This window comes from Lathyrus oleraceus, chromosome 7, assembly GCF_024323335.1.
Source record: "Lathyrus oleraceus cultivar Zhongwan6 chromosome 7, CAAS_Psat_ZW6_1.0, whole genome shotgun sequence".
Lineage (NCBI taxonomy): Eukaryota > Viridiplantae > Streptophyta > Magnoliopsida > Fabales > Fabaceae > Lathyrus > Lathyrus oleraceus.
This window is the reverse complement of record NC_066585.1, coordinates 14408329-14423751: the sequence shown is the minus strand read 5'-3', so window position 1 is coordinate 14423751 and position 15423 is coordinate 14408329. Positions and strand designations below refer to the sequence as shown.

Genomic DNA, 15423 nt, shown 5'->3' with positions numbered 1-15423 from the left:
TTTATATTTAATTTTATAATTAGTAAGACTTGTCTTTGTTATGGATTTAAAGTAGTTTTCATGGATTTTTTTTTGTTATAATTGTTATGGGTTTTAAAGGTTTTGATTTACTAAGTTGTAAATTTATTATTGTGTAAGATTTAATTGTGTTTGACTCATCTATGAAATTTAATTCTATATTATTCTTATTCTTATTATTATTATTATTATTATTATTATTATTATTATTATTATTATTATTTTTAATTATTTATTATATACTTAGTAAACGGTATATTGAACCAATTTAACGAATTGAAACATGAATCAAAAGTTTTGTCGGTTTGAGGTCTAGTCCGATCTTAAAAGATTTATATTTATTTATATTAAATTTATACATTCATTTAGAATGATACAATGCATAGATAGGCTTACCACAAGCTAATCTCCATTAGAATTTTTTATTTTGGATCATGAGGGAATTTTAGAAGAATTACACAACTGAATTAAACATTACATCTTAATTAAAAATCTTAAAACATTAAAGATCTTAATAACTTTTATATTGTTCAATCTCCAATTTTTTATCAAATAATATAACTTTTAGTTTATATTTCACACACAAACAATTAAAAACTAAACAGCAGCATGCTTAGAAATATAATTCATTACAAAATATACAAATACAATATTGTAAATCTCTGATTTTGTTGAAAGCTACTTACAAAACCAATAAAAAAAATAATGATCCTATAACTACCTTTTTATACAACTAGATATATTAATTATGCAAAGGTATATCCATTTGTTGGTATATACTATATTTGAAAATTTACATATTATAAATACTCATTTTTACAAAAAAAAAAAAAGGAAATAATTAACTTGCAAAAAATTCTTTTTTTTTTATTTAATTTATTTGGATTTTTTGTTTCATAGGCCAGTATTTAACAAAGAGAACTTAGCCCACAAACATATCTTACCTTTGTCCATGACCAATCTTGCCCCAGTAACCAACCAATGACCAGGAGTGTCTTGTGGCCCTTTACATAACTGTGATGTGTCCACAAATTTCAACATTTTTTGTGTTTGCACAGGTACTGGAGGTCCTGTTGGAAACACACTTGAATCCATAACCACTGTTGGTTTCTTTTGGTCTTTATTAGAAATTGAAGTGCTTAATAATAATGCTGAGAAAATTCCAGATTTCTGAGACAATCTAGAAGAGCCTTGTGTCCAATTTGATTTCACAACAAAACAATTTGATACCTTGGAGAACAATAACCTCAGATGAAGGACACTCTTTGTGTCATGTTTCTTCACATGAAGCTGTGCTCCTGTGACAATAAATGTCACATTTTTTTCAGTGGTCCAGTCAGGATTGTATTTCACCGGCGCTGTACAGACATGAGAAAATTTCTTCCCGGTTATCGATTCAAAGAAACGGTTATCGCTTATTTCTTCCGACCATATTGTCGTGTCCTCGATTTTATTGCTAAGCATTGTTGGAGTGTTTAATAGATGTTCTACATGTATGGCTAATCTGTTGCATTTCATGCCTTCGAGAAACAACCGCATTCCTGTGATTGGTCTTTTTCCAACTGTAACCTATTATGATTGAGTAAGAAAGAAAGAAAGAAACTTTGGCATATAAGAATTAAGAACATGAAATCAAAGTCTAGTTACAGATGTGGAATGGTTTGAAATGAAAGTACCTTATCAGTGTTAACATAAAGTTTGGGACCCATCAAGTTGAGTGTGAGAAAAGGTGAAACTGTGGTTATGTTAGTACTTGGACCAAGAGGAAGATCATTGTGAACAGGAGCCCAAAGCTTGTGTGCTTGATAGTCAAGAAAGTATGCCAAATCTGACACTGGAGGCTTATCTGTATTACAGATCAATTTAATTTCTTATTAGTAGTTCACCAACCATGAATTGAGAACATGCTCATGAATAACTATAAACATTATGAATGGGACCCAAGAGGTTTGTATGCTTGGAAGTCAATAAAGTATGGAAAATTTGACATTATTAGCTTATCTAGATTTTATAAGAACTTGTCATGCTTGTCCATTCTCTTTCATAAAAAATTGTCGAAATCAAAACTTCTGTCAAAGTTTTGAATCGGTTGAGTATGGCTCATAGCCGAAGTATTATATATATGACTTGTAACACTCAAATCTTAATACATTATGTTCCGGACAGGCCAAAATAGTTCCACATTGTTTGAGAATCGAGGCTAAGGATAGTTTGTATACAACACTGATATACTTAAACCCAACGAGGTGCCTTTTCTAAAAGACAAAGTTGTTAGGGTTCTTACACCCAAAGAAGACAATACCTCGTAACCGCAGTGGCATAGACTTAGGTCGACCAGAACATTGACGTCATCTGTGGGAACTCAAAGTTCTTACTGAGACTGTTCTGGCAAAGTACGGTTTATATACAACACTAATATAATCACATGTTTTTAGCCACTTTCTAACATTTATGCATGAACTTATTTAGGATAAAGTAAAATAAATTACTTACATCTAAGATAGAGGTTAATGGCATGGGATAGGAAGCCCCTACCAGGAACACCTTTAAGAAGAGAAGTGATTGGAATGAAGCTAAAATCAATTGCATCTGGTTTGTTAGGAACTGTGAGAAGCCACTCACTATGGCTGCTTACTTGTGTATCCCCTCCCCTCTTTGCACATATCACTGTTATTCCCTGAAATATTATTTCAATGTTCAAATATTCATAAAGATAGCAAAATCATGTGCTCTTCCAAGAATACAAAAACAGGCTTGTGAAATTCTGTCACGTGTCGTTAAGAAATTAACATACATCTTTTGCGCACACGGAAGTAGAGCCGTTGAAGGCAGCGATTTGTGGGCCAAAAACATCGAATGCGGGCGGAATCTGTGTTTTAAGATAAGTCGCAATGTGATTATTCAAAACAAGTCAAGTTATGGAAAACTATAATGGCTTATTAGTTGTTGTTTCTTACTATTTGCATAACTTTAGCTTAATTAATAATCATGTAAGGATAATGAATTAACCTTGTGTTTCTGATCTTTCTTTTTGGGAAGGAAATTGCATGTGCCACTAAATAACTGATCTCCAAGCTCATCCAAGTGATTTTTGAGGTCTGATGGTCCCAAGTTGGAAGACACGTCTTGCTTGACTAGCAATAAATCTTTGCCTCCAATGCTAAGCCCCACAAGGATGTGAGTACCAAAGTTTTCTATGAATCTGGTAAGAAAAGTTAATATTTCAATAACATCAATTAAGGAGAAGCTTCAAAGCAAATGTAGTTTCTTATTTTGAAAAGTAATTACTACTTACTACATTCATCAAATTTCTTTGTGTTTGAATTTTATATTCAAATGTGATGATTAAATTTGATATTAAATTTTAAAAAATTTAATATTAATATTTGATTTTTTAAAATATGGATAATTATATTGCAAGTGTAATTTTGTAATTTATATAATCTAAATAATTAAAATCTAATAAATTAGAATTTTTTAATTTAAATAATTACTAAAATTTATAAAAATATGAATATTAATTTAATTTTTTTAACAAGTTAAGTATATGGATAGTTTCTTATTTACATGTAATATATCATATACCTTTATGTAATTATTAAAATATATATAATTCAACTTTTTAGTTACTCATTATTTTTTAAATATTGAAATTGTTTATTAAATAGTGTCAGTGAGTTTTTTTTCAAAAAAAAAGTATAATTACTTATTTTAATTTTTTTTAATTTTAAAATTTTATAATAATACAAAATAATTTAGAAAAAACTTTAAATGCATTGCAAGGATAATTTTATCATTTAAATATAAACATATGCTATGTCATTTTATTATTATGAGGTGTGTTAGTGTGTATCATTTATTCTAGCAAGAGGTTGATTATATAGATAACAATAATTATATCACAAATCAAATTTTATATTCAACTTATTAATTTCAATTATTTTTTAATAATTTATCTTATAATTATTTTAAATTTTCTCATATCTTTAGCAGTTTGATTAATCACCACCAAATCTATCATCTTTTTTAGGTACTACTTCGGCACTAGCTATATTGTTATTTTTAATTGATCTTTTCAAAAAATTATTCACTTTTAATTGATATTTTCAAAAAATTATTCACTTGATTGCGAATTTAATCAAGTGCAAGTAGTTCCGAGAATGAACATACTTTATGATCTGTCATTATAACAGGTTATTGACTATCGTGTGTCATAGGTATTCGGGTTAGAAAATTATGTGTATCTTGATTTGATTGTGGTCACTTATATCAGAATTTTTTTAGGGTTTTCGGAGGCCTAGAAAAACAAATGTAAAATCATTTTTAGATAAACAAGTGTCAAAGTATAATTCGTTCCGTCATCGGATGGTCAGTCTTCAATCATATGTCTTGAATTAGGTGATATATGTTCTAAAATATTAATTTAATTTACAAATGTATGTATGACATTTTGTCATCCACATCATTGGTTTGACGTCATCGGAGTATACCAACATAATTATCTCTTGCTTTATTGGGCTTTGCCTCTTTGGACTTTATTTATCTTTTGCCCATGAAAATAGTTGTGGACGAAGGTGGAACACTAATACTATCTCGTCTAGTGTTATCACAAATCCAAAACATCTTCATTTATTTTTACACTTAATTAAATCTTGTGTTCATTTTTTACTCAACATTTGGTGTAGAATATAATTAGTTTTCCTGTTGTCCAATAAAATTTCCCCCAAACATTTCTTTGAATCAAACAGAAAAACCTGCATAGGTTTATGGAGGTTTTTACGTTTCTTCTAAATTTTGTCTGATAAAAACGTATAAATGATTGAACATAATGATTAGGCCGAAATTGTGACAAGTTCTCTTTAACCGATCTACTAGTATTTTAAAATTATGATTAAGAGCCGTGTGAGTCAAATGCTCAACATGGAGAATCCAAAAAACTAGTATACCGAAGACACAAGAGTACATTTTATTGAGTTTGGCAGGTCCGGGTCATAGGAACTTCTTAAAGAGCTCCACTTGAAACTAATGATGTAATTAAGTTGACTAGCACTCAATATTAAAATGAATCTAGTAATAGTACTATAAATTTAAAATCAAATTTCTATGTAATGCTAACATATTTTTCCAACAAAGATAATCTTTTATATTGAGACGACGTTTGTGCATTTATTTCGACTTTACTGGAAGCCATCAACGTGGTTTCACCTACAACTATATAGATGGCCCAATTTTAATATTCAGCATGTGCACCACTATCATTTTACAAACAAAATACCCATATTATTTTCAGAAATAAATTGTAAATAAAATTAAGTGGTGACACTTTTTTGTGTGTGGTGACACTTTTACATAAATACCACCAAATGACGCGCAGTCACTTTTTTTTGGGACCTTTACTTGCATCCACATATTTCATTTGGTTGTGAGCTTTTTTAAGTAAGCACGCTTTTTTGATTTAGTATCTCTGTTTTAAAATTACTGTTATTTAATATTTAAAATAACTGTTATTTAAGATTTTTAGAAGAAATATAATCATATTGTCTTAAAATATGATATTTTTATTAAATTAATTTATTAATATATTATAAGTAATATATAAATTAAAAGATATAATTAAAAGATTATTATTATTATTTTTCCACTAAAAAGTTAGAATATCAGTAGTTTTGAAAACAAATTTGATTTGTTAAAATGATAATGATTTTGAAAAGGAGAAAATACAAATTAGACTTAAGTTAAGATAACCTAAACTTGTGTATTTGCAAAAACTCGTTCAATTCTTGTTGGTTTTGATGAGAAAAATCATTTTGATTTGGTTTTAATTTTTCTTTATATTTTGGATCGAATAATATGAACATTAATATCTACTGTGAATCAGAATTTACTGCATTTATTTAATTATGTATTTTATTATTTAGTTTTAATAATTTAAAATATTAAATAAGAATGTTGTTGTTTTAATATTTTAATGTATATTTTATTTTTTAAAAATATTTAAAATATATATGAATTTTTTTTATTTTTTTATTTATAATATAATTAAATATTAAAAAATAGATATTTTTATTAAAAAATTTGATACGCTCGTAATAGAACCGGATACTTAAATTGAAGAAGTATGAATGAATTGTTTGGAAATTGAGTTAGAATATAAAGAAGGTAAAAACTATTCCCACAGTTCCCGTGATTATGTCTAAAAATAATATTTTAAATTTATTAATTATTTTTATTAATTTACAAAAGATTTATTAAGTTAATTTAAATAGTTTAAAGTTTATAATAAACTTAAAAGTGGGGACACTGAGACGTATGAAAACTACCAAGTAATGGCTGACGTTATACGATTTCCATTATTTGGTTGGTGCATGCAAAATTCAATTCACTATGCCATTGAAGAACTAGTAATATTTTCTTAATAAATTTTTAGAAAACTATTTTTTACTTTACATTAATTTAATATTTATAAAGAAAAAAAAGAAAAAGACAGAAATGACATTGATTACCTTGCAAGTGCAGGAGGATCCCATGAAGAAGGAACAGCTTGAATGATTTTTTTAGAAAGAAGAAGTGGAAATGGATCAATATGAAGATTGAACAGTCTTATCAAACACCCATCAACACCTAAACACTTTGTGTTTGCTGCTTCACTTGACCATGATCCATAATCAAACCCAAACACACTGTTAAAGTATCCACTTGGAATTTTCCCAGGAATTGAACTCTTCCTATTGAATAACTCTGACATCTAACACCAAAATTTCAAAATATAAGTTAATTACAATTGATTCATATATTTCATGTGAATATTCTTAGGTGAAAATCTAGATCTAATAGTCTAAATGTAAAAATAAGAACGAACGCTAGGTGTTTGATGAAATGACTCAATGAACTTACTTGAGTAAAAGTGAGGATATCTGATTGATAGCGTGTGCGATCTCCTTTATCGCATTTGATATCGACAGAAACATCTTGAATGGATCCAAAACCTGGTACTGTGAGTTTTCGTTTCTCGGTTTCGTTGAGAAGAATCAAACGCTCTTCGCCTTTGCAGAATTTGAGTCTGAAATCTGATGTTAAATCGAACCCTTTTCCTAAGCTTTCAAGAGCTTTTTCAACTATACCTTCACCCATGTTTCTATGACCAAATGAAAATGAAAGGAGTGTTGGTGATGAATTTATATATGCGAGTTTTTCTTGTAAGAAACGGTGGAGTTGAGGAAAATGAAAATTGAGTTTTCTTGTTTACATATTTGTTCCTTTCATGATTTGTAGTAAGTCTTAGGTTTGACTGTTAAGTTTTTAATGTGGGTTTTGAAATTTGAATTACTGTGAAGAGACTTGGTTATTATGATTTAATCAAACTTAATTAATTTCGTTACGGTGGCTTGATTAAGGAAGAAAACCAAGGAAAGCATTCACACACACGCGGGGGTTTGATTTGGGACGTTTTTGTCCCGTGTTGCTTGCAGCCACAAAAAAACAAAAAATATAAATGTTTAAATATATAATGGATGGTACTAAACTTTAAAGATCGAGTGTGAGTGATAGATACAAGGTAAATTATGAAATTAATTGTTTTGTGAAACTTTTGTGTCTATCAAATTGAAGATTTGATATTGTGATTATAGTATAGGGAGAGTATCTTCCATCAAGAAAAGATTATTTTGTACTTCATTAAAGACTTTGGTTGTATCAAAAGAAGGTAGTTGCAAAACTAAGTTAGGAGCTTTTAAGATCCTTGGATAGAAAAGAGCTTAGACAAGAAATCGGTAGATTCGAGTGAAGATGTCTATGGCGCGGAAGCTTGGAGAAAAACTTTATGTCTAGCAAGACATTTGGGTCAATATCAAGTAAAAATCTCGTGATTTTAGCAATTTTGTGTGTTATGCTATAACATAAGGGATATTTAGATTTAGAGTTGTGTTTGCTTAAGTGTTAATTGGCTTTGAAATATTCAGGGTTGTCTAGATGATCAATTGTATCAAAAACTATGTATATTAATTTATAAAATAGTGTAAGGCCCTAAGAATTTTAGTGGTTCGCCATTGAAGATTTGACTAAGCGTAGAGAAATGACAAAAGCATTAAACTAATATAAACTCGATGTCCAAGTCTTTGTATCCCTATCTCTTTACGTTGTTGCATAGTTTGCATGTTTAGGTTTTTTATTGCCTTTGTAGATTACATGTTGATAAACATTATCTTCTTATAGTGGTTTATTGTATAAGGGTAGGTTTGTGATGGATCTAGTCATTTTGATATTCTTTTTTGCGATTATGACTGCATAAACCTATTTTGATAGATTGATTATTCGATTATTCAAATTCAATTTGAGTCGTGTGTAAAAATTGAATCATCATAATTTTGAATTGCTTGTTAAAGACACTTCATTATTCTCAGTTGCTATTTTTTTTATGATCTAAATTAAATCTGATATTCATTAAATCATATGTTTACAAAATCGCTATTATCTTTCGCTTTTGTTTGTTATTTGCGTATTTGTTTATAAAACTCTGATTTTTTTGAAGAAACAAAGTTTTTAAGAATGGATTTTAGGGGAATCACATATTTAAACCCCTTATAGACCATTAAATTCCCTCATTCTCCCCCAACAGGAGAAGCCAGATGTTGTAGTGTTAAAATGGAGATAGAAATCACTAAGACTGGATCAACCATCTCCAATGGAGAAGGATGAGCCTTACTAGCTTCAACATCCGCAATAACTACTTTGACATATCAATTTATATTCAAGGAAAGGATCAATGTTTGCAAGGAAAGGATCAGAGATTTGGATCTGCAAAGGAAAAACACTTGTTCTTTATGGAATTCGTAGGAATTAGAAGTCGAATCTCACATACGAACCCACTATTTTGTTTGGGAACCATAAATTATCAGTGGAGCGGTGATATGGAATCAAAAGTCGGTGGAGCATATTTTTGGTACGACAAAAAGAAGTGGACTCACAAGATTCACACTCCAACACCCAAGTCAATAGGAGAATGAAGAGTAAAATAAAAGTGAATGTAGCTTATGGGTTATAAGCTAGTGTTGTAGCAAACTGTGTCGAAGTTGAAGAGTTAGTGTAGTTGTTGAAAATATGCTAGGTTGTTAGCATGTCGATTTGGGCCAGTATGTTAGTCCAATTGTTTAGTATGTTAGTTGAAAGTTAGGGTTTTTTAGTTTTTTATAAATAACATATTATTCCCCACTTCTCAATAATTCATATAGAAGGAGAAAGTGGTATGATTGATATTTAATTGTAAACATTGTTCCCTAGTGTGTAATTGAATCAAGAATCCATAGTTTTAAACCACTTTGAATTGTCTTTCTCTTTATTCTCTATTTTCTCTTACTCTGTCATTTTTTTGTTGATCCAGAAACATATCATACTCTATTTTCTAGGAATCGTTTTCACAACAAATTAGTGCAGTGAGTGTGGAGAAGAAGATTATGTCAACAAAGTATGAGATTGAAAAATTCACCGGTGTGAATGATTTTGGTTTGTGTCGCTTGAAGATGCAAGCCCTACTGGTTCAACATGGTTTTTTATAAGCGTTGAAAGAATCGGAGAAGACTGATGCTTCCATAATGGAGAAGGAGAAGACAACGATGATCGAGAAATACCACAATGTCATCATATTAAGCCTTGGTGATAAGGTTCTCTGGCAGGTCTCGAAGAAGAATGTGGCAGCAGGTGTGTAGAGAAAACTCGAGGGTTTTTATATGACTAAATCCCTAGTAAATCATTTGTACCTAAAGCAAGTTTTGTATACATTCAAGATGAGTGAAGACAAAGTGTTGGATCATTAGGATAGTTTGATTAAATCTTTCAGCCAGGCCATCTTGGTTGAGCAGCTGGCAAAAAGGTCAAGAGGTTGAGGACCAATAATGGATTTGAGTTATGCAATGAAGTTTTTGACAGTTATTGAACTATGTTTGGTATTGCAAGGCACAAGATTGTAGCAGGTACTCCTCAGCAAAATGGTTTGGCTGAAAGATTTAATCGAACTATCCTAGAAAGAGTTATATGCATGTTGGTTAGTGCATGATTAAAGAATGTGTTTTGGGTTGAGGTTGTAGTGACTAAAACATGCCTGATAAATAGGCGTCCCTCGACTGCCTTGGGGATGAAAACACCTGAAGAAGTCCCTCGATTGCCTTGGTGATGAAAACACCTGAAGAAGTTTGGTTGAGACATCCACATAATCTGACAGACTTAGAGTATTTGGCTATGTAGCCTATGCTCACATTAGACAAGACAAAGTCAAACCTAGAACTCTGAGTTGCATGTTTCTTGAATACACTGAAGGAGTCTAAGCTTATAGGTTGTAGGGCCTAGATCCAGGTCACGTGAGGTGTATCACAAATCGAGATGTAGTTTTCAATGAAGTTGAGATGGCTTTCAAGAAAACTGATAACATTGGTCGAAGTATGAAGATCTATGTAGAGGAGCTGAAACAAGAAGAGATTCTTGTTGAGGTGGAGCATATTGATATTGAATTACATAACCCAGATGAAGTCGAAGAAGAAACACAAGTTGTTAATGAAGATGAGGAGACTTATAATGACTACCTGGAAAAAGATAGGTTGAGAAAAGTCATCAAGCCACCTCAGATACTTGGTTGTGCATATCTTATAGCTTTTGCCTTAATCTCTAAGATTGAGGTTCTTGATGAAGAACCTAGAGACTACAAGGAAGTTGTGAGGATTTAAAACAAGACTGGATGGCTGAAATCCATGGATGATGAGATGAAATCTCTTCGTGATAATAATGTTAGAACACGATTTGTTCAAGCTCCTAAAGGATTTTGATGATAATAAAGTATTTAAAGAACAAAAGGGTTTACTAATGGTTATTCTAGTGTGCAAAATCAAAATACATTAATCTTGATATGAATCAAGTTAATCACTAAGAAGAACCATTAAATGAAGGAAAGTTGTTCTGAATTTAAAGTACCAGAACCAAGCTTCTAGAATCCAACGAGTCTACTCAAGTCTTTCAGATGTCGAACCTAAGATTTCGTGGAATACAGAGATCATAAAAGATCTAAAGGTTGGAACCTTTAGAAGCAAGCAACCACTGTCACAAGGAATCACCCTGCAACTTTTGAACATGCTTAATCAACGCTTCTGGAACCTTGAGAAGCAAGCAACCACTGTCACAAGGAATCACCCTGCAACTTCTGAATATGCTTAATCAACACTTCTGAAGGATATGCTTCAAAGGAATTTGTCTACATCAAGTCATCAACTCTACATGTGATTATCCAGACTAGTTCTGATCAAGACTCTGATGAAAACAAGCTCAGAACCTGTGAACTCTAGACTTCGAAGTCTCACTCCAACCAGGTTTTGAAGACATACTTCAACTTCTGATCAAGCTTTAACTAATTATATAAAAAGCCTCTGAATCAATAAGTTAAGTATAAGGATAGCATCGAATCTGAACAAGCTTCAACAAACGTCTACAAGAAGATTTCAAGTCTGAAGTTATCTAAATAAGATCATGTGACAATAATATAATACTTTATGTCTAATCAGAATAAAGTAATGTTGTCAGGATCTTATCTCTCCAACTGCCTTGAACTCTACTATACTTCTCCCAACGTCTTTATGTTAGCTGAGTTTTGACTCACTTTACTGTACTATGGCTAAAGACCTTCAATAACAACTTGTACCTTTGGTAGTTTTAATCTTCAACAGATCTATTCCCAAAATCTATTTATAGATGAAGATTGAAAACATTTAAAAAGTATATTATGCCTAAGATGAATGTGAGTTGAAGAATACGTGATTATGTTCACAAAAATGTGATACCAGTTCACTGTATTGGTTGAGAGAGAGACTGTGTTTTATTCAGAAAACACGTATCTAACAAACACACACTAAATAGAAAATATAACCACAAGGGTTAAGTGTGTGAGAGCATAGCGAAAATGATCAAGGAAGATCATCAGAACATAAAGGAACAACAAGAGAAAATATGTTCAAGGAGAGAAGAAGAATGACTAATTCATTCTTCCACACTCAGGAGCAAACCACTCACATTTTGCTCAAGAGTGTAAATCTTTGTGTATATGCTTATTTAAGAAGAACTCACATAAACATAAGGTTAATGCCATACTCTTATGGTTAAGAGAATCCTAAGACTCTAGCCATTGTGCTAAGAGTAAAGTCCCAATCTGATTAATTAGGCAAAAAATATCTTTCTATGTGGTTGAGCAAAACTCCTTAACATGAGCTTAAGGTGGGAAAGTCCTAAACATGTGCTTTAGGCAAGGAAGTCTCGAGCTGGATGCTTGAGCATTTAAGTCTCATGCTTGCAGGCAGAGTAGGAAGTCTCGGTTAGAGTGACTGAACATAAAATAAAGGAAATCCTGAACAAGGTATTTAGGCAAGGAAGTCTTGATCAAGTGTGATTGGGAGGGAAGTCTTGAGTTGGGTGCTTGAGCAAGGAAGTCTCGATCAAGTGTGATTGAGCAGGAAGTCTTGAGTTATTGGTTAAGCAATTGTAACCAGTTTGATTATAGTTAAAAGCTCTTGTGTTGTAAGGGGAATATACTACTCTCGGTTTGGGAGGAACTAAGATATATTGTGTGTCTATTTATTAATTTTGCATTTATATTCCACTGTGCAAACAAACTCTAAGTCAGACTCAGTTCTGATTCAGCCTCTTACTCATATAAGAATATGAGCTTGAAACTTTAGGTTATGAAACAGAGTTAAAGAAAGAGGAAGTAAAACTTCTCATAGTTGATACTTACTATAGTATGTGACTCTGAAAGTGTTTCAAAATCCGATGTTCCAGAATCAGAAGTGAAAAGAGATTTTTAGTCATACACAATTCAACCCCCCCCCCCCCCCCCCCCCCAAATTCATGTGTATTTTTCTCACCTTCAGTTGGTATCAGAGTCTGGCTGTGCTTATTTCACTTAACAGTGAAACATAAAAGATCTGGTGAGAAAAAGCTACTTAAGCATCAACTCAGCTTTCCTTGAAGTTTCCTCCATCAGTTCAAAATGGAAACTATAGAAGGAAAATAAATTTAAGACTGAAGGAGATCAAGAAACTTGTTTCTACTCTAAGTCACTTGTTTTGTGAGTATGCAAGGATTTTTAATCTTTAAGACTGACTCGTGGGACAAGTGTGCTTGTTGAAGAAATCAATAAACCTTTTTCTGCCTTGAGTCATTTACCTTATGAGTATGAAAGGAATTTTTAATCTTTAAGAATGACTCGTGGGGTAAATGTGATTGATGTAGGAACCAGGTTTAATCTTGATCTGCTTATTTAAAAGGAAGACTTGTCATCCAGATTCTCAAAAGTCAAAAAACCAGAAGAAGCTTCTGTTTGAGAAGATTCTATTGAGGATTCTGATAATGAGGAAACAACCTTCCTTTTGTAAGAGACTTCCACAACTAACCAAGAGTAACAATAGACTCTCTGGTAGAAGCTCTAACTTCAAAGGCTTATGTTCCAAGAACATAGAAGTTGATCAGAAGATCTAATACAATTACAACTAGTTTGATCATTTTTGAAATGACTGTCCTAATCTCTAAAAGACAAGTCATTTAAGGAAAGTCTTCTGAATGGTAGTTTCAGATAAAGTTTAAGAAAGATCTCATGGAAACATGAGATGAACTTGTTGATGAAAAAGATTCAGACATAGTAGTTGAAGAAGCCAATCTTGCACTAATGGCTCTTACACTCTCTGATTCAGAGCCCGAATCAGGTTCTGGATCTGAATCTGATGAGAAAGATAGGGAATACCCTAACCTATCTTAGTATGATCTTATTCATGATTTCATAAGCCTTTGTCAAGATTATCCAAGGTGTGCGAAGGTTGTTAAGAAACAACTTGAGTTTCTTAAAAGAAGAACTAAAATCTTCTAAAAAAACAGTTGAGACATTGGAAAAAAATTTAGTTGTTGCCTGAGCATGATATAACTCTCAAATATTTCTTAATAATAGATCTCAACAGAACTCTGCTTGCACTCATGATCTTTGGAGTAAGCAAGAGCAAAAGAGATGGTTTGGACTTTCATGAAATGTGTGATTTTCAGAACCTTGACATGAAAGAACCCTTTATAACCATCTTCTTCAAGTCATGCTTATGACTTATTGGTGTATGATACTGAAGGGATCAAAGTTATGAACCTATCAGAATCAATAACAAAGAAGTCAAAGGTTTTGATAGAACCAGAGACAACAAGGTCAAAAGTTCTGCAGAAGTTAAAACTTGAGATGTCAAAGTTAGTGGTTCTGATGAAACCAGACACCATGATCCAAAAGTCAAAAAGTTAAGGGAATTCATCACCCAATACTTTTGGATCCAAGCTTCTAAAATGATCAGAAGCTATTGTCAAAGCTTATCCATGACAAAATTTCTTGAAGAATAAAGTCTGGAATAATGCTGAACATTACTTTAAGGCAATGACACTTATTGAGAAAAGGCCTAGAGTAACAAACACAAAAGGAACCATAAGATTACGGGTACCAAAATCTAAAATCATGTTTGCTGATATACTTCAGGTAGTTCATCTGTTATATTGTCTAGAAATCATATGACTACATCCTCTTCAAGAGGAAAGCATATTTTCTTATCCGAACTCTAAAAGAGGAAGGATAGTTGAAGTTTGGAGAAAAGCATAATTAAAGTACTATGATCACTAGTACTTCTCTAAGACTGTGGTGAGCGAGGACCAGGTTCTATAACAGGTGTCTTTAAGATTGATTCACATCAGTAAGAACATTTTTGGAACTAAAAGATGTTCAAAAGCAACATCCAAGGTATGTCTAAACACCTTCTTTTTTATTTTAGACAACTTTTTTGAAAGAGATATTATTTACTTTAGTCTATGTATCTATCTTCATGATACATAATTATCCTAGATAATATGTCTGCATAAGAATTTTTAGAACAAGTGGAAACCATTCTTTTGTATCCTTGTTCATATTCTTTGTTCAGAACCAAGTTTTGTGAGCTCAAACTTTTTTTATCATAAAAGTGTTCTTGTTCAAGTAAATTCTTTAATGAGTTACTTTGCTTGTTCCACCTTTTGTATTTTTAAAGACTTAATTCTTATCTAAGAAAGGGTTTCCGATCTTATTTTAAGAGCTTGATTCTGAATATAGAGTATCAAATACTAATGCTAATCAAAAGCAACTTCTTCAAAGTCTTGAACAATCTCTGATGATATGTAGCCTTTGAAAAGCACCAGGATTTGAGACTCAGAAAAGGAATAAGGATTATTTATAAATTTTTATAAAAATCTATGTGTCTGAAAATTGTTATGCTAGTTCTGAAGCTATTTAGGCAGAATCTGTAGAGTTGTAATGCTTTACTCCTTGGATTCTCTATGGTCTCTCTCCCTTGTCATGTCTTACTTTTTTATTTGTACGTGTTT

The 15423-nt window shown here is 31.6% G+C and overlaps 1 protein-coding gene across 1 annotated transcript; it reads right to left on the bottom strand.

The window, feature by feature from the left end:
* Positions 1 to 608: 608 nt before the first annotated feature.
* LOC127105881 (MACPF domain-containing protein At1g14780) lies at positions 609 to 7363 on the bottom strand. Its single transcript, XM_051043091.1, has 7 exons — positions 6913 to 7363; positions 6522 to 6763; positions 3028 to 3220; positions 2813 to 2887; positions 2512 to 2695; positions 1695 to 1864; positions 609 to 1587 (listed from the first exon to the last, which is right to left on the bottom strand). The coding sequence occupies exons 1-7, from the start codon at positions 7147 to 7149 to the stop codon at positions 913 to 915; spliced, it is 1776 nt and encodes a 591-aa protein (XP_050899048.1). The 5' UTR covers positions 7150 to 7363; the 3' UTR covers positions 609 to 912.
* Between the last annotated feature and the right edge of the window lie 8060 nt (positions 7364 to 15423).